The 20007-nt window shown below is 41.1% G+C and overlaps 1 protein-coding gene across 2 annotated transcripts in view; it reads left to right on the top strand.

Annotated features, from left to right (window-relative positions):
• EXOC4 (exocyst complex component 4) overlaps window positions 1–20007 on the top strand; it is a 728800-nt gene that overhangs the window by 505006 nt on the left and 203787 nt on the right. For both annotated transcript variants that reach the window (XM_082693983.1, XM_082693984.1), the window contains exon 11: window positions 11039–11258. In XM_082693983.1, the coding sequence (XP_082550109.1) occupies window positions 11039–11258 (220 nt within the window). The remainder of the gene's footprint in view (window positions 1–11038; window positions 11259–20007) is intronic.

The raw sequence follows: 20007 nt of genomic DNA, 5'->3' as shown, positions 1-20007 counted from the left end.
ATTAATAGAGCTCCTACTGACAGCAACAGCTAGCAGATTCACCAGATTCCCCTGTGTCTTGCATTAGAATATCTAAGGCCAAACTGGTATGGAACCCCTAAAATATAACATGTTTAATACATTACATGTAAGTTTCCAGGTGACATGATAGACATTTTATAAAAAGTTGCTATTTTTCTTGAAAATTTTTCAGACATACACACAATATAAATATATATATACACACACAAAGGAGAAGTTTCTTGACTACAAATAAGGAGAAGGGATTAAAAACAGAATTCCAGGCCGATTGGAAAAGCATGATTATCATTTTGCCTCGGAGTTTTAGATCAGTAGCCATTATTAATGTATTTATATGCATTTTTTTCATTAAAAAAGAAGATTGCTTGATATTAAGGGTTAGAGTTTGAATTACTTCAATTTCCAAATTATATGCCCCAAAATTTTAAACAGCTGTCATTTTAAGGAGGCTTACTTCATTTTACCTTAAGTGCTTTTCAGTCTGGAGGGAACACTTAAATGCAGTCACAAATCACTTGCGGTGTACTCACAGTAAGATTTTTTTAAAGTTAAATTTGTTTACAAGCCTGTGGAATTCAAATTTTGTAGATAATTTGCTTTTTTCCCTTTATTTAATGTAAAAGATTTTTACCTTTTTTTTCCCCCCCATAGTGCTAGGCGTGAATTTTACTCATTACAAATAAGAGCACCCAAATCCCTTTTTATTTCAATAGTTCAGCAGATTGTCTCCTAGGGGTATGGGCTGAGGACATGATTGGGCTCTGCCGTGATGAGCTTATTTCGCACTTTTACCCAGAAAATCTTTATATACAAAAGGCACAGATAGTAGTTACACTCAGCGTGAACAATTACAGACTGTTGGGGAGTTTCTTCCTGATGTGCCGATGACTTACTCCCATGAATTAAGAGGCAAATGCGCTCCAAAGTGCATTAACCTTTATGGATTTTTCTTCAGTTTTCATGTTCCACTGATTTATGGTCTAAAATATGCCTGTTGCTGCTGTTTCTGAATGAGTCTCTTGTAAATCATTGCCAAATGATCTTTTTTTTGAGTCAGATAATCCAAGGAAGTTGAATATATCTCTGATCAATTCCTGTGCAACTTCTTTTCTTTCTTTTTCTCCCCCCTCCCCAAGTTGTTTTAGTTTGCTCTGTGCTTTAAATGTCACATCGGAGAATAAGTGAGCATGTAAGAAGTATGTCCTAAAGGAGCCAATCTTGCCAGGCAGCTTCTTTGTGTGCACTGAGCTGTTTCCAGCCTTTTGCATGGCCTCACTTGGGTTGGATTCCAAAGGCCCATTTACCTCAGTACTCCATCCATTCGGGTACAGTTGTTTGTGCAAGGATAGGCTCATGCCTGGGAATGGGTTTCATTACGGGTTATCCACTGCTCTTTTTCATACAAATCATGCATGGCAGGGATTTTGAGTCTACTGTGGTCTCGTAAAAGTCTACTATTCAATTAGAGTCCAGTGCAGAACAGTGTCATCGGTACACAGGCCTCTGTTATTGGTGGGGGTTGGCCCTCAGTGTTCCATTTTCTGTGTGTCCCAAGATTCTGTATATTTACCGGACTGGGTTTGGGGGGTGGGGGGATCTGTAGTGGTTTTTTTTTTTTTTTTCCTCTTTGTAATGCTTGTGTTATTCATGCGATAGGATTGTTGTTAATGCTTTTGTTTGCATTGGTGCCATAAAACCAAGACACAAAATCAAAGGTGCAAAAAATTCAAGTTCCAAATTCTGGGCTTTGAAAGCACAAGTAACTCATTCCATGTCACTGTCATGAACCGTGCCTCACTGTTGATTGCTAACTAAGTTTTTAATGTTTGCATTTATAAATATCTGCATCATGTGGTGTGATGAAATGTGATAGTGAAGTATTGAGCCAGAAGCATGGTACTGTGCGGACTTACCTTTGAGTATTCTTGACTAGCTTAGCAGAGCTTCTGCAGACCTGCAAATGTGCAACTTTTTACATAGACACCTGGGACTAAAATGAAGGGAAGAAGGCAGCTCAGATTTTTTTAAATAGCTTTAAAGCTATTTTGTAGTGGAAGAAGAGTCAGAGCATCGTAGTGCAACTCTGCACAGAGTCTAGCTTGGAAGGTACACTAGTAGAACCAATAATTCTGAGAGATGCTGAAGAATGTAGGTGGTCAGAGGGAGAAGTCCCTCTACACATTTCTACTGGTTCCAGTATGTGGGATCAGGAGAAAAGCCCTCAAGCCTTTCAGACGAATGTTTTATGTGCGTTATACAGCCGAAAATACCAGGACATATATGTGATAATATACAGCAAAGTTAGAAAGTATCAAAGTGAAAAGAATTAATGTATTGTATCTTGTATGATACAGAGTATATACAAATGTATATACTAAAAATGTAATGAGTGATAAACTAACATACTGTTCATGAGAGAGACATGACTGAATTTCCTGTGCTCCAAAAGCCAGAGGAATATGAATTTTCTGAAATCGGCACCTCTGATTTTGTGTTTTGATTTTATGGAAAGATGATGTTTCCCCTTAACTGGGATCAAGTTATGCATTTTTGGCAAAAATATCAGAGAAGTGATGTGCTGTTCTCTCTCTTTTCAGGAGGTACATATCAGCTTGTCCCATTGCTGCTAATGTTCGCCATAGAATTAAAAAAACTTGCTAGGTGTGAATGTTAGGAATACATATTTGCTGTGAGTAATTACTTTTATTCAAATAAAAAATATCATTGCTCGCATTGCAACTTCTGAAATATAATATAGGCCCTTCATGTTCAAGGGTATTTCCAGCTCATGGCAGCCGTAATTCTGGGCTGAGATAAAATGGAAGAAATGGAGCTTTACAGGGAAACAGAATTTGCAGTGAGGAGGATGGGCTATCCACAGAGCTTGGGAAGCTTGAGTGAAATTTTAATTAGTTTATGATTTCCCTGGATAGAAATAAAATCAAGATAAAAATTTTGAAAATACCAGGTCACATATGGGTAGTGTCCTTCCATATGCATTCCAAAGGCCACACACTTGCTGTAAGAAAGAACAAGTTTAAAATACAGGTCCTGACTATGGACATATTTTAGGAGGTCCCCTAGTTGGTGGCATTCTGAAAGCAAAACCGTTGGTTAAATATTTACGAATAGCAATATTAGAATTTGGGAAATGAGATCCATGCTTTAGACATCCAAATGCATGAGAATCTGTTGTCTCCTTCCATGTGTTTTTTGGTTTATCTTGCTTTACAGCCTTGGGTTTAGGAGGCTGATCTGAATAAGGGTCCTCCAAATCCTGTGATTAGATGCTCTACATATGGCATCATGTAGCTTCTTTTCTTTGGTCTCCTTCTCCTCCTTCCCCTACACACCAGCGTACCTGGGCTTTGTTTGCCTTCTCATCTTTCACAGGTTGGGAATCCCTAGTGGGAAAGCACTTCACCAGATTAGATAATACCCTTCTGACAGGGTTCCATCTTAACTTTGAAGTGAAGTGTTTTCTTTCCTAATGAGAATCTTTTTGCTGTTAAAAATTCAGTGCTTTCTTACTTCCATAGAGCTGATTAGGAGCATTGTTGGAAAAACTGAGCTTTTTGATGATTTGCCTCCACACCGTTGACACTCTCTCTCTTATCTCCCATTCAACAGATCAGTTTTCAAGTACTTAAACTAGGTAAAAGGAGCCATGCAGTACGTTGTGGCAATCTGGGGGGAAATAAAATGTTGAGTCGCCCATGAAAAATGATGAGGAGTGACTCCTGATAACTTGGGGGAATAATTCAACAGTAACAAAATGAAGATGTTCCCTGTAAGGTTATCTATAATAAAGCCATAGGGCAGCATTAATATTCCCTAATAGATGTTTGGTTGAATAATCTTGTGTTCATTAGTGGGATGGAATAAGTCTATAATACTCTGCAAAAGAACAGAATATAAAGTCGTGTGAATAACCATCTTGTACTAAGTAAAAAAACAGTGCTGGGTATATGGTCAAGGACTCAAGAACGTTCTTTCAGTAAAAGGCAACTGTTAACATTGAGGTGCTTCCTTTTTTAAATATTTTATTTGGACCTCTAGTCCCAGTTCTTGGGAGGAAGGCTGTATTTGTCACAGAGGTCGTACCTTAGTTTCAGGAACCACAGGTTGAAGTTAAAAGACCTGTTAATTTTATTCACTACTCCCTTTACCAAATATTTCCTGAGAGCCTACTATATGCTAGCCATAGAGTACGTAGTACTAAGCTCTGAGGATATAGAAGTGAATAATTTACACTTGACCCCAGCCACCTGGGGCTTTGGTCTTCCCTCTATCAATTTGTTCCTGAAATAGGGTATTAATCTAGTGGTCCAAATTGCCAATTATGGGCAAACAGGAAAAGGTAGGAGGAAGGTGAAAAAAAATCATAAAATATGTTCCACTTACCTCTACTCTCCAGCCTCACTGAGGTTAATACCCTGATAGTAATCACAATAATAGTCACTACGATTTACCCAGCATTTCCTATGTTCCCACTTCTGTGCTGAGTTCTTAACTTTCATTTTCCTCCTTGAATCATCAAAACAATCCTCTTTGTTATCAGATCCATTTACACAATATAGCAGAAAGGTCAAGAGAGGCTAGATAACCCACCCAACACTGTGGAGTCACGATCCAGCCTCAGGAATACCCACTCTAAGCGTTCTGCTGTGGCCTTTCCACTCCCTCGGTTCTTCCTCTCTGCAGTAACGGCAAGTCTCATTTACCTTCTGGCTGTTTAGGAGAGTCTGTCTTCTGTGTCCTTCTTGCCCAAGAAAGAGCCGTTTGCCTATTTCATATATTTGCTCCCCCTTGTTAATGAGAATAAAAACGGGCTGATCAGACAGCCATGTTCTCTCTTTCTTTCCTTCTCTCGTGTACGGTTCACGTTTTCTGCACAGTGAGGGGGGCGTGCACAGGTCTGAATGCGGATTTGGGCACATGTTGCATGGGTCCCCTTGAGTTAGAGATGACAACATCAACCTGGATGTGTCCTTCTAGACTAATGCGCGTGCTATCAGGAATAAGAGATTTGTCTTGGGAAGAAGTCACGCGGCTGAAAGGGATGGGAGCCCCGCCCCTCCACTGGCGCTGCTCAGCGCCGGTTCATATTTTGGGAACACCAAAGGCAAACAAAGGACTAGAAAAAAAAAGGAAAATATGGATAATTTAGAGCCTTCTGCCACTGTTTAGGAGCAGGTTAACTAGTTAAAATATGTCTTTAACAAACGATAATGATTTTGAAAATGTAGGAAGTCCTCAGAAAACTCTTTCTGAAAAGAGTTAGGAGGCATTCTGATGATTGAGTCCCATAATACTAGAAAATTATAAAATGAAAAGGTCTTTGGTGTGGTTACTCATAAGCAAATTAAAGACAGTGATTTTCTTTTAGAGGCAGACCACAGGGAAAAGATACACCTGGGGTCGGGGAAATTTCTCTGAGGGTTAGAAGAGTCAGAAGGGGTCAAAGTTGCAGGATGTGGGATTTGGGGATTTTTAAATTATGGTTCACTCTCCACATTTATTTCTTCATTTTTCCCCACCTTCTTCCACTCCCTCCCTTCTTAAAGATTTATTATATCTTGTGTGGTGGTCATGCCTTTACTCCCTTTCCTTGTGGATAAAGTCAATTAAGAAACCTCATTGAGGTTTCTCTTGGCTTTTCAATGTCTGCTTTCTTTCCTCCATTCTTTGGCTTACTTTGTCATTGTGATAATACTATACGTATAAACCCTCTCTTCCCTCCATCCCCCCAGGTGCGCGCACGCACACACATACACACACACACACTCACACTCACACACACCCAAAGGTTAATGGAATGTTAACTGCTGATATGCATGATGTATTTATTTATTAAGTAAAGGAAGCTCTTTATTAGGTCAAACAGCTAAACTTAAAGAACATTTATACACCAAACTTTAAATGTGCTCTAATTAGAAAGCAGTTTATGAAATACATTCTTTGGTGTGTATAGGTAATTCTTTATATTTTCTAATTTAATGTTATTTGAGTAGCTGTTATATTCACAGTCTTTAAAAATCCTATGATTCTAAGAGCTCTTTTCTGTTTGCTAGCTGGGACACTGTCTGATTCATAAATTGTTGGATAAAGCCAGTTTGACCTTTAAAAAAAATCGAAGATGATCACGTTAAAGTTGTAATCGAAAAGTCTAACTCCCACTTCTCTTCCAGACCCCACCTCATCCCTGCTTCCTGCAGGAACTCCCTTTGATTAGGTTTTTTTGTGTGTGTGGGTCTTCCCAGGCTGTCTTTATAAGAAAATAAACAGGGGCACCTGGGTGGCTCAGTGGGTTAAAGCCTCTCCCTTCGGCTCTGGTCATGATCCCAGGGTCCAAGGATCGAGCCCCGCATCGGGTTCTCTGCTCGGCAGGCAGCCTGCTTTCCCACTCCCCTCTGCCTGCCTCTCTGCCTACTTGTGATCTCTGTCTGTCAAATAAATAAATAAAATCTTAAAAAAAAAAAAAGGAAAGATAAGAAACAAATGAGGATGCATAACTTCTACAGGAAGACTAGTATGCAGAGTACTACTAAATAACACATTGATCTGCAACTCACTTTTCTCGCTGAACAATTTGTCGTGGAGATCTATTCATGGTGCGTCGAAAACTTCTGCATTTGGGGTTGAGGTTGGCACAGTATTCCAATGTATAGATAACACCACAGTTGCTTTGATTAATCCCTACATGATGGATTTTTTTTTTTTAGTTGTTTTGTCTTTTGCTGTAAAAAAACAATGCTACACTGATCTGTGTAATCATATTTAGCTACAGTTGTCAGAAGAATTTCCCACAAGTGGGGTTTCTGGGTCAAAAGGAAATGCATTTGTAATTTTGAGTGAGGATGCCGAATTGCTCTTCATAAGGGTCCTACCATTTCTCATTCCCATCGACAATGCATGAGAATGCCTCTTCCCACACATACGCCAAAAGACTGTTTTTCAGGTTTTTGGAATCTGCTCAATGTGTGGATATAAAAAATGGCATCTCTGTATAGTTTACTTTTCATTTTTTTCATTGGGAACAAAGTTAAGAATTTTTTCTCCTGTTTAATGGCCATTGTATTCCTTTTACTGTAAATTATCTTTTCTTGTTCTTTAATCATTTTTTTGACTAAATTGTTTGAGTTTTTTCCTAAATCATCTGTGATAGAAGTTGCAAATATATCTTCCCAGTTAATCATTCAGTTTTTGTCTTTATTCCATTTGACTTGATTTCATTTCATTTTCATTCTCCATTTTTTTTCAAAGAAAATTTAAAATACAACACAGTCCATACTTTGCTTAGCATTGTGGAAAAGTAAAAGTCACTGTGCAAAACAATGTTAATCACTGGGGATAACCACAATTGTTTCTTGACTTCAGAAACTTTTTGCCAAAACTTGAAAAACTCCCTTGCTGTCCATTATAAATACGTCAAAAAATAGAAAACTAATATGTACTTAGCACTCTGTGACATTAGAAACGTTAGGAAATAAAGCATTTTGTTAAAATCTTGGTCAGTGTAGTTTGACCAGTGCTTCCTGCCCTCTTTTTGTCATGTACTTTACAATACACAGCAAGCATCTTTTCTAGGTATTGGTGAAATGTCATACTTGCCTTAGGTCTGGATCTGCCAGCATTTTATTCTTTGCTTTTCAGTTTTATGAAACATCTTCAAGTGTTCCCTTAGGGTACAATTTGGGCTCCCTCACTTCCCCCGGGATGTCTTCATCCCTTTCGCCACAAAGACTTTCCTTGGTGAGGTAGATAAGTTCACCTTCCCTCTGACTGTGTTTGCCTCTTAAAGGGTGGCATGTCAACATTCTCAGCTGTTTCTTCTATAAATCCACTTACATTCCATTCAAATTTCACTCCCAGTGTTATCACTGTTAGTTTGTTTTTGTCTGTATTTCTATCCCTTTTGGCCAGTTCCCTCTTTTAATTATCCATTTTTGCAAAATGCCATGTGGGCTTATCACTGGGAGTCAGGGAGACAACACAACTACACGCTTTGCTGCCTGAACATGAACCGAGTAACAGATGTGCAGTTATCAATCACTGTCAGACTCTGAAAGAAGTGACATGATTGATCCGCTGATCGCGCTGAACTTCAGTTATTTACATAATTTCTGGACTGGAGAAGTAGCAGCAAAGTTTTCATCTTATGCCGTTGCCATTACTCACAGTTAACATATGTAGTAACTGGAATTTAAACCTTGTTTCAAGGGGACTGGTGTAACTAAGAGGCAGTAACTTAAATCTGTGCATAGCAAAACCACATAAAGCAGGAAGAAAAAGTACAAAGAAGAATGTAACAAACATCTGCGTCCTCATCTGTGAGTTTGGACAGTTCCTAACATTCTGTTCCCTGTGCTTTAAGTGTTCCTGATAAAGGAAACAGATCATTACAAATAAGGTTGAAATTCTCCTTTTTCCACACCTTCCTTTCTGTTCTCTTTCTTTACCTCCCAATTTATCATCATCTCTCTCCCCTCCACCCTTTCTTTTTTTTTTTTTTTAATTTGGGTATAGTTGTCACAAATGTTGCATTCATTTCAGATATACAACTTAGCCATTTGACAAGTTTATACATTAGACTGTGCTCACCGCAAGAGTAGCTACCATCTGTGCCATTATATCACTATTACGATATCACTGACTGTATTCCTTACACTCTGCTTTTTATTCCTGTGACTTACTCATTCCATAACTGGAGGTCTATATTTCCCTCTCCCTTGGCTTATTTTGCATCTCCCCCCGGTTGCCTGCCCCCCACCACTTCCCCCACTGCCGCAACTATCAGCTTGTTTTCTGTATTTACAGTCCCGATTCTGCTTTCTGTTTGTTTACTCATCTTTTTAAGATTCCATTTATGAGCAGACCATATGGTATTTGTCATTCTCAGTCTGACTTATTTCACTCAGTGTAATACCTTCTAGGTCCGTGCGTGTTGTCTCACATGGCATGATCTCATTCTCCTTTAATGGCTGTGTAATATTCCTGTGTGTGTGTGTGTGTGTGTGTGTGTGTGTGTGTGTGTGTGTGTGTGTGTCTGGTGGGCTTAATTGGTTAAGCATCTGTCTTCGGCTCAAGTCATAATCTTGGGGTTCTGGGATTGAACCCTGCTGAGCAGGGAGCCTGCTTCTGCCTCCCCCCAGCCCCTCCCACCCTGGTTATGCTCCCCTCACGTTCTCTCTCAAATAAATAGATAAAATCTTTTTAAAATATTCCCTTGCATATATATATACCACATTTTCTTTAACCATTCATCTATTGATGGACACTTGGGCTGCTTCCATGTCTTCATTGTTACAAATAATGCTGCAATAAACATAGGGGTGCGTATATATTTTTGAGTTAGTGTTTTCGTTTTCCCTGGGTAAATACCCAGGAGGGGCATTACTGATCATATGGCATCACTATTTTGAATTTTGTGAGGAAACTCCACACTGTTTTCCCGAGTGACTGTACAGTTTACATTCCCACCAGCAGTAAACAAGTGTTCCTTTTTCTTCACGTCTTTGCCAACACTTATTGTTTCTTTTCTTCTTGATTCTAGTCATTCTAACAGGTGTAAGGTGATTATCTCCTTGTGGTTTCATGTAAAAGAATGAAACTGGACTCTTTCTAATACCATACACAAAAATAAACTCAAAATGGATTAAAGACCTATTTGTGAGCCCTGAAACCATAAAAATCCTAGAAGAGAATGCAGTAATTTCTCTGACATTGGCCATAGCAACATTTTTCTAGATATGTCTGCTGAGGCAAGGGAAACAAAAGCAAAACCAAACTGTTGGGGTTATATCAAAATAAAAAGCTTTTGCACAGCAAAGGAAACCATTAAGAAAACACACATCCTGCTGAATGGGAGAAGATGTTTGCAAGGGACATATCCAATGAAGGGTTAGTATTCAAAATATATAAAGAACTTCTATAACTCAGTACCAAAACAAACAAACAAACCTATAAAATGGGCAGAAGACCTTAATAAACATTTCTATAAAGATATACAGATGACCGGGGCGCCTGGGTGGCTCAGTGGGTTAAGCCTCTGCCTTCGGCTCAGGTCATGATCCCAGAGTGCTGGGATTGAGCCCTGCATCGGGTTCTCTGCTCGGCAGGGAGCCTGCTTCCCTTCCTCTCTCTCTGCCTGCTTGTGATCTCTGTCTGTCAAATAAATAAATAAAATCTAAAAAAAAAAAAAAAAAAGATATACAGATGACCAACACACACATGAAAGGATGCTCAATATCACTAATATTCAGGGAAATGCAAGTCTTCCCCTTTTTGGAACATTCTGTCTATACATATAAAGATCTCAGGGAGAAATACGCAGTATTTGGGGGTGTGCTTTTAAATTTGCCCTTTAGTTTGTTTACTGTTCATCATGCCTCTCCTCGCTTCTTATATTCTTATTGCCTTATTGAATTAATACAAATATCTTTTGATGTCTCCCTTTTTTGTTTTTTTTGTTTTGTTTTGTTTTGTTTTGTTTTTTAGATTTTTTATTTATTTATTTGACAGAGAGAAATCACAAGTAGGCAGAGAGGCAGGCAGAGAGAGAGAGAGGAGGAAGCAGGCTCCCTGCTCAGCAGAGAGCCCGATGCGGGACTCGATCCCAGGACCCCGAGATCATGACCTGAGCCGAAGGCAGCGGCTTAACCACTGAGCCACCCAGGCGCCCCATGATGTCTCCCTTTTTTTACCCCTGAGTTTAGAAGTTGTGTTTTCTGTTTTGTCCTATTTTTATTCAATTAGTGAAATAACTTAGGAAAGCAAAACAACTAATATTGAAACAAATAATAAAGTGATTTATTAAATAAATAAATCAGAATAAAATAAGAAAGAAATAAAATAAATAAAATAAAATCAGAAAGAAATAAGAATTCTGGGAATCTCCCCTCACCTCTCCATGGAAAGAGAGGCCAAAGCTAGAAATACCTGTATGTGCTTTGTGATATTTCCAGAAGTATTCTTCTGATACATTTAACAACTGTTTTCTTCTGTTGTCCTCCAGATTTATTCAAGAGATCGAGCATGCCCTGGGACTTGGCCCAACCAAACAGTGCCCTCTTCGAGACTTTCTCACCATGTACATCAAAAACATCTTCCTCAATCAGGTCTTGGCAGAGATCAACAAGGAGATTGAAGGTGTCACCAAAACATCTGACCCCTTGAAGATCCTAGCTAATGCAGACACCATGAAGGTGATGGGGGTGCAGCGGCCTCTCCTACAGGTAAGAATACACTTTGACCTTAACTGTTTTTGTCAGCGGTTTTCATTAACTTGGCAAGAGACACAAATTACAGAAAGAAAGAGAATTACCATCTGTTTCCATATTCATCAGAGACGAAACAAGAAGAAATAAATTAAACCGGCACTGGGGAAATTTAGAGCAAACGTAGAGATAATGGAAATTCCTTCAGATCTTGAAGAAAAAAGTGGTTGGCTTTGCATATGGAAGGTGGTGAGTCTCATTGACATGCAGGCAACTCCTCATTATTTGCGCGGAACTTGTCCCTGAAGGGGATTCTTTTTCCACTGGTGAATGTACCAGGCGTATGAAGGATGTCAGGGAAGGAAGTTATTGTGCCGAACCTCAACTACCAATAAGGAAACCCTTGTAGTACCATTTTAGGGCAGACTTACTGTTAAGAACTCAGCCAGCTCACAGTGAATTTGAATCTCCCAGCAAACTGGCCTTTAGAAGTCAGATCATTTAATTCAAGAACTCATTAATACTGAAAATTTTACTTTGATTATATAAAGAAATGGTTTCCAGGCAACAGAAATGAAGCAATTTTTAGTAGATACTTGGATATATAGGCTTGAGGTATTTGTTTTATATCCATTTTAGCCAGTGACTTGAAGGTAAATCTAAAACTAAAAGAACATGAGTATGAGTTTAAATTTTATAGGTACATTAACTATTATTACATACTGTGATTGTATCTTTATAGTGTTTCTTCCTTTGGGAGAATGATGGGTGCGATAGCATATTTTTACAGAAGTTGCATGATTCAATATTATCTCAAAGCACGGAAGGCTTGAGCTCTTCAAAGAAAAGTTGTGTAAATGGAAAAGAGTTCTACTTTAGTTGCTTGCCCTTACCTGCCTTTATATGTGTGTTCCTTGGTTTTGCCTTCTTTATACCTTAGAGTTAATATAAATCCTAGACCTTTCATAGGCAAGTGCTCTAGTTACAAGTGTTCTTTTTTATGGGCAAACTCTTCTGTGGTGTTGAGAAACAGGTGTAGAGGCATTCGCCTCTCCCAGAACTTGAGTCATAGCATCACACCTAGGAAAGGGTTTGTTTGGATCCTCTGGCTCTGTCTGAGATACATTCCTTGTGAGGGATCTGTACTGAGTGCAGGGTGCGGGGAAGGGAGAACAGCAAAGGCATGCGCTCACTGGTCCCTCCACTGGATTACTCTAACTCTGGCTCTTTGCGTGTCTGGGACCTTCTTCTCTGAGACTCCGTTCAGATGGCATCCCCTCTCTCCGCCAACCCCACTCTCTCCCTGGCAGCTTTTCCTGACTATCCTACCTAAGTAGGATTATTCTGCATTCTTCCCTCCCTCCGGCACCCCAATCCAGTCCAGCACTGAAGCTGAACTCCCTGGACTGTTTCACCAAAGATCCCTTGCCACGTAGCTTAAAATCTGGTTCTGCCAACAGCGGCAGACAGGCAGAGAGGTAAGAGAAGAAAGAGATTAGGGCTGTTTCTTATCTCCTTCCTCTCTACTTTGGATCACTGTTCTGGCTGTGCGTACATCCCTCCAGACGTGCTGCCAGGTGACACCTGCTCCATAGCTCCAGCCCTGATCGGGCTCTGGTAACGCCATTTCTTCCCCTTGCCCCTTGACGAGCTTTCTGCTCTTGCTAGTCTCTGGGTACCTTACCCATCCCTCATTGCTTCTTTCAATTCTGCCCATACCTCTGTAATTCTGTCTCTGCATTAATGTTTCCTCATTTGAATCCTCTGCATAGAATTCTCTTTTTTTTTTCTCCAGATCCTGAATAAATCTCCCCAGTCACTATTTGAACGCTGATTCTTCTTTCATCTTTACACAACCACCATATTTATTAGTTCATTGATTTCCTAACTTATTATCTGTCTTTTCCCAATAGAATGTAAGTTCCAAAAGCATAGTACAGTACCAGACAGCAGGAAGGTGTTCAATAAATAATTTATTGAAGGAATGTGTACAGGCTTGGAGAGATGGATGGATGGATGGATGGATGGTTGGTTGGATAGACACAGTGGATAAGTTCTGAGAGTTAGAAATAACTACAGAGTCAGCACGGGAAGACCAGAAATAGAGAGTGACAAATCCTTTTTTGTATCTAGCTTTGGTCTGACCCTATCATTAACTTCCTCTCATTCAGAAAAAACTTTCAGTATTTCTGTCCCCGCAGTGTCACGCTCCCTGCTGTGCAGAGCAACTTTAATATGCTTAGTGTACTGAATTCCTAAGAAAACAAAGGCAACAATGAACTACAGAGCATATCGGCATATTAAAGATGCTGGCTTGTTGTACATGATCATTTTCAGCTTGAGTAGCAAAAACACTTTAAAACTCAGAACTAGTTGACTATAATCGGGACCATGTCAGGGCCACACTTTGCCAGCTCAATGACACCTTAGGGCGGCCTACTGCCATCTTATTAAGTCACTCCCAGCCTCGTCACCAGCCGTAGTGTTACTATGATTCTTGTTTTCTCAATCGATTATTCCATTCTGAGGGATAGATGAGAACTCCAACTTGCCCTGTCTTCTCCCTGACCAAGTCAAGATAGAGTTCTGTGTAAGTAAGTAAATCTTTAAAGTCATTCGATTTATTAATCCCCAAATGTGTTGTCACAACCCAAACACCTGCTTTCGTATTTATTTTGTTGCCCTTTCTTAATTCATAAAAATTTTATTTTCTGAGAATGTAAATTAGTTAGACCATATCAATAAATTTAATATCCTCAGAGTAATGAGATCGAAAAAGTAATGAGATGGTTATTTTCCTCTTGCACCTTGAGACATTCTCTTGCTTTTTAATCTTTGTAAGTTGTTTTCAAACAGAATTTTCCATGGTCAAGTTTCAATGTTCCTTAAATGTCACTGTAACATTTTTATGCCCAGCTAATTGTAGGTGACTAATCTGAAGAAAAAAAAAATAAACAATTCCCAAAAATTTCTGCTGAGAATCCAAAACAACTGTTGAGAAGGGAGCTTGGAGAAACTCACATACGTGTAAAAGATGCGGTGGGCAAAGTAGTCAGTTACTTGATGTTTAAAAAAATGTCCTTTTAAATCATTCCCGCTGCTAGACTGTCCATTGGGTCTCCTACTGCACCTTTGCCCTAAGGCAGCTCCCAGCATCACACAGCATCAGCACAATGGGGTTCTCCGTGGTGGGGGGGTCGGGAGGACAGCTGTCTTAGCGCTGCTTCCATCTGTTTGGTGATGCGTGGATGAAGGGGCCCCAGGAGGGTCTGTCCTTAGCTCTGAGAAATGTCATCTGGGCAGTATAGATAATCTCTTACAAGGGGGCATTTCCGTGGGTGATAACATGCTTTCCAATCTGTAATTTCACCATCTAGGCACAGAATTCACAGAAGGGAAGGAAGAGAATAGAAAGGAGATGAGAGACGCCATCTTATAGGTGAATCAGCTGTGCCGCTATCGGCCCCAAATGGTACATGCGTCGTACAGATAGTGATAATAGTAACAGTTGTATTCCTAGTAGTAGATAGTAGTAATGATAGCAGCTAACACTTTTGGTAGCATGGACTATGAGCCAGACGCAATTCTGACTGTTGGCTGCGTGTCGACTTGTGGTTATGTGTACTGGCAACAGCTTTGTGAGGGTGGTGTTCTTATGATGGGGAGGAAATGGAAAAATTGCGAAATGAAATCAAATGCCCACAGTCACAGAGCTAGCAAGTACTGGAACTATAATTCACACTCAAGCAACCTGACCCTGGAGTCCAGTGTCCAAATGAGTTCTACTGAAAATGTAGCCTGAGGAGTGTGCTTGTCTGCAAGCTATTTGTTACCAGTCTGCTGTGAGAGGTACAGAATTTGAGAGAAAGCATTAAATGCCCTCCCTCCTTTTAAAGGAATTTAACATTTGCCTGTTGAAACTAACCAAAAAAAGGGGGGGGGGATTTGTGTTTTGTATATCTTTGTGGTTTAAAATTTTTTTATTAATCAATTTCTGATGTATTTTGTAAAAGTATCAATGTATGACAGATGGGGTGTTGGGGGGCCTGGGCTGGGCTCTCACCACAGTTAGGGGCACACTGCCCTACATCTCTTACTCCGTGATATTGCCTCAGAGAGAAAGGAGTGAAAGCACCAAAGCAATCATCTCACCTTGGTGCCCAAGGCACTTTCCAACAGATGAAGTCGCTTGAATAATTTTGGCAGGGGCTTGTGTCCCAAGTCCTCAGCTCCTAGAAGTGTCTGCTGTAGAGGAGGTATTCAATATTTAATACATGGACGAATGGCTGAGTGATGGAAAGTGAATGAATCAGTGAGGCCTTCCTTAGTGCAAGGACATGTGTGTGCATGTCGTCCCCCCAGATTCGTGCTTGTGGGTTTCAGATTGTTGGCAACCCTTAAATTAAAATGTTACCGTTCTTATTCCTCTGATGGCATCCACATGAACCAGAACTGAGCACACCTCGTGTTCTTATTCTCTGGTTCTTCTGTTGCCATCCCCCACCCCCCAACCCCCACAGCCCCCACCTCCGCTCCTGGCCCCCTTTTTTTTTCAAAATGGCTTCCACCTGTTGCAAGGCGAAGCATCCTGATTCAAATTAAGGCAGTCTCTTAGGAGACAGGAAATGAGCACCCTGGCACTCTGGACATGGAGCTATGGCAGCTGTCTGTTGAAAGGGACATCCTTTCAGTTACTTTATGCATCTATAGGAGTCTCCACAGTTTTCATGGGAAACACCCACTCAGTTCTGGGAGAGGTCGTTTAATTCATTTCTTCTTTAGTGTCTTTGTCCAAAAAAAAGGGGGGTGGTGGTGGTTTGAAGGCTAATGCTGAGTGAGGGGTTTTGTCTTTTACCTGTCAGACTGTTGAATGGGCATCCGACTGGAAAGCTGTCTCCCCCACCCCCAATGGAATAGGCTACACCCGTGCTCCATAGACAGCAGTCTGTCCTCTGAGTCAGGCTCTGCATTTGTACACTATCGGCGTGTGACTTCCAGGCACGTTTAGAGCTTGGGAAGCACTCCTTTGCCCCAGCGCAACCCAGGGAGCGGTCCCTGGGCTGTCAGCATCTGCATCACTTGAACAGGTGAGGAATGCAAGTTCTTGCAGGAATCTTTGTTCTAACCAGCCCGCCCACCCCCTGTAATTTGGATAGAGACTGAAGTTTTGGAAGTACTGTGCTCCATCACAACGCCATGCCCAGCTGGAGGTTAGGAAATAGGATTTAAGCTGTGGGCTCTTAGCATTGCAGTGAACAAAAGAAGTCACTAAAAAAAAAAACCACACACACACAAAGCTATCCAGCTTTGTTTCCTACAGGCCCAGAAATTGTAAAAACAATATTTGCAGTGACAGCAGAAGCTGCTTCCTAGTCTAGCACATTGCTGATTTTTACGGAGTTCTTTCCAAACACAGGATGAGCCTACAATTTTCTGGCTCGTGCAGGGATGAGAGGAAGAGGCAGATTTCCTAATGCCTCGGCTCGAATTCCCACATCATTGGAGGAAAAACACAGAAGCTGTGCAAGTCAGGATGCAGGCATTCTTGAAACATTTAAAACCTTTTCTTCATTTTCCTCACTGCCCCAGGATTTGTCAGACTACTTCCAAGACGTGTCATGGCCAGAGTTGCCCACTAACGCCACACCCGTCTCTTCTGCAGCTGTGGGAGTAGGCAGTGGTTCTCAGCCTCGGTGCCCATTTGAATCACCCAGAAGCTTTCGGAAAACAGCGTCTGCCCAGATCCCAGAGATTTGCTTCGGTTGATCAGGAGTGGGGCCTGGGCATCAGTGTCCTGAAAGACACTTAGATGGCTAGGGCCACTGGTCTGGATCTTTCTACTTTGTAGGATCAATCATTGCCCTGAGAGGAAGTGTATACAGAATTACAGTGGAGACATTCTTGAACTCAGTGAGGCCTGTGATAGAGAGTTCGCTTTGATACTTTGCACCGTCTTCTATACGTAAGCCTTGGAATCAGATACAAATGATTTTACATCACAGCCATTTCATCTGATAACTTGGCAGCCAGGACCAAATTGTTCATTTCTCTGTACCTACTTTTCCTCCTCCATGAAACGAGAATAATAAAAGAGGTGTCCTAAGAACCCAGGAACTATTTCTAGTGATTAGGTGGAGTCCTGTTTGTAAAACGTGGCTCCTTCCCTCCCCATGTCACATATGTGTGGATTGTAGCGTGATGTGCTCTCGCCGTTACAGACTTCTGACCTGCTGACTTCTCCACCCCTGCCATCTGTCTCGATTTCAGAACCCCCCACATCTCCCCTCCTCGCTAATTTGTATTTCCCTGCTCCTGTCCTTTGTACGCCAGCACCCACCCAGGAACCTCCGTTTCCTGCCTCCCCCAACCCTAGCGTGACAGCGAGGGGGGATACTATTTAACCTCCTTCCCTTTTTCCTGGAGGTGGTCCACTGGTTGTTTTTCAGCAGCCGAAGTAGCACGTGGTGTTTATTGCCATGAAACCTGGCGTGTCTGTTTCCTAGACCAACCGTAACAAATGACCGCAGTTTGGCGGCTTTAAGCTCCGGTAACGTGTCCCGTCACCGTTCTGGAAGCCAGGGGCCACATTCCCTCCTGAGGGCCTAGGGGAGGACCTTCCCTTGCCTCTTCCAGCTTCTGGTGGGTCTGGCATTTCTTGGCTTCTAACAGCATAACTCTGATCTGTGCCTCCATCCTGCCATGGCCTTCTTCCCTGTGTCTCCGTGTGTCCTTTTCTGGGTCTTAGAAGGACAGCTTCATTGGATTTAGTGCCCACCCTTAATCCAGCCTGATCCCATCTCCATCCTTACCATGATATCATCTGCAAAGACCCTCTTTTCAAGGAAGATCCCATTCTGAGGTTCTGTGTAGAATTTGGGGGGCACACTCTTCAACCCACTATAGCCGATCATTGGAAGCAAGTTATATGGAATGCAGTATATTTAATTTGCTATATGTTCCTTGAAAACCCTCTGCCAGGAAGCAGTGTACAGGGATTGTTTTTCAGACAACAGGCCGGGGTGCTCTAGATTCTGGTGTCAGCAAAGTTCCCAATGACAGTCCGCAGTAGGCCGCGTGATGGCTGGCGTTCCAAGTGGGTTTCTCCGAAGGCTGCTAGTCACAGCTGCCTATGGTATAATGACTTGCTAGAGCTAATTACACGGATGCCCAAAGCCAAGATAACCTCTTGCTGGTCTCCCAAGGAAGTGTAGCCAGAAGCAAGAGCATAGCATCTTCATCGTATCAAATTATGTTAATACGAAGAACGCTGCTCTGAGTGGTATTTGCATCACAGCCAGTTGTTACCTCCCACTCTGTGGTATGGAATAGATTCAGCTTTTATTAGCGTAAATAGATTAGTCCCATTTAAGATCTGCTGGAAGTCGTCACAAACATCATTAAGTTGAAAAGAGAGCTGATCAATTGATTTCCCCTCCCCCCGAGTATGCTCTGAGAGGCAGTGCTGATGGCCCCACTGTGTTAAAATAAGCCTTAGAACCAAAATGCATCAGGCTCTAATCTGATTCTTCAGTGTCTGTCTCGACTGAAAAAAATACTAATTTACCATAGTTTGTAGTGTCGATTTTCTTGGGATTTTACTCTTGCAATTTTATTCATTTGCAATATTATTTGGTCTTTTTATGACAAGTGGGGACCTCAAATAACCAACCACTAGTAGCTGCATCAGGCTTTAGCCAAGAAGGTAGAGAAGGAGATGCCTTTATTCTTGTCTTTGGCTGTTTATGTTGTCACTGTGGCTTTCAGCACTCAACCTGTTCACTTCTGAGACAGCTGAGCAAATGAAATCCTTCAAGACTAATGGGGACTTACAGAATCTTAGAACGTTCATTTGTGTCTTCAAATTGTCGTATCTGTATTAGTTTTATAGCATTAATTCTGTTACTAGTTTAATGCATTCTGTTTTTAGAATTTTTGTTGTGATGCTTCATCGCCATCTGGGAACATAACTAATGTAAATTTTATCATGGCATGTGGGAAAAGCATCTAAAATGTGGTTCTAGTGTCCTTGTCAGCTCAGTGACCTTAGACAAGCCCAAGCCACTTCTCTTCCCTGGCACCACCTCCCTACCCTCATCTATTAAGCACGGAGGATGCTCAAGCTACCGCACAACACCAGGGTGAAAAGTCTGTACGGGTTCATGAATTCAGCAGAGCTCTGGGAACGGCTCTCTGTTTTGACTTGTTGGTTCATAATTTCCTGTTATTGGTCCACACACACACCTAATCACTGCCTTCAGAAAAATCCATTGGCATTAAAGGGAATGGTGTTAAGAAAAAACCTACAGGAATGAAATAGGTTTCCTATTAAGTGAAAAGCTTCACGAGTTTTTCCCAAAAGTATGATTTCCCAAATGCATGATTAGACAGCCGGTGTAAGAACCTGGCAATATTTTTTCCACAGTGTATCACGAATATTTTAAATTCCTAAAAAGGCTGAAAAAACTGTATGGTCAACACCCCCACATTCACTGTCCAAATTCTGCATTTAACACTTTATGCTTTATTTGTTTCATAGCTTAACCAGACCCAGTCATTTTTAATTCTTCAGCCATCTCCGAAGTGAATTCCCAGTCGTTCCCTAAGCACTTGAACTGTGGTGTCATTCACAGGTTTTTAATATCTTAGAAAAATCTGACCATAAAGAGAAATAAATTAAGTGGGAAAGTCATCGCTTTGTTCAATTTCTGAAAGTACTCTGTTTCTAAAGGCTTTCCTTTAAATAGTGTCAGAGAACAGTGAATGGACC

Source organism: Mustela nivalis (assembly GCF_964662115.1).
Source record: "Mustela nivalis genome assembly, chromosome: 12".
In the NCBI taxonomy this organism is placed as follows: domain Eukaryota; kingdom Metazoa; phylum Chordata; class Mammalia; order Carnivora; family Mustelidae; genus Mustela; species Mustela nivalis.
This window is presented reverse-complemented; position numbering and strand designations above follow the sequence as displayed.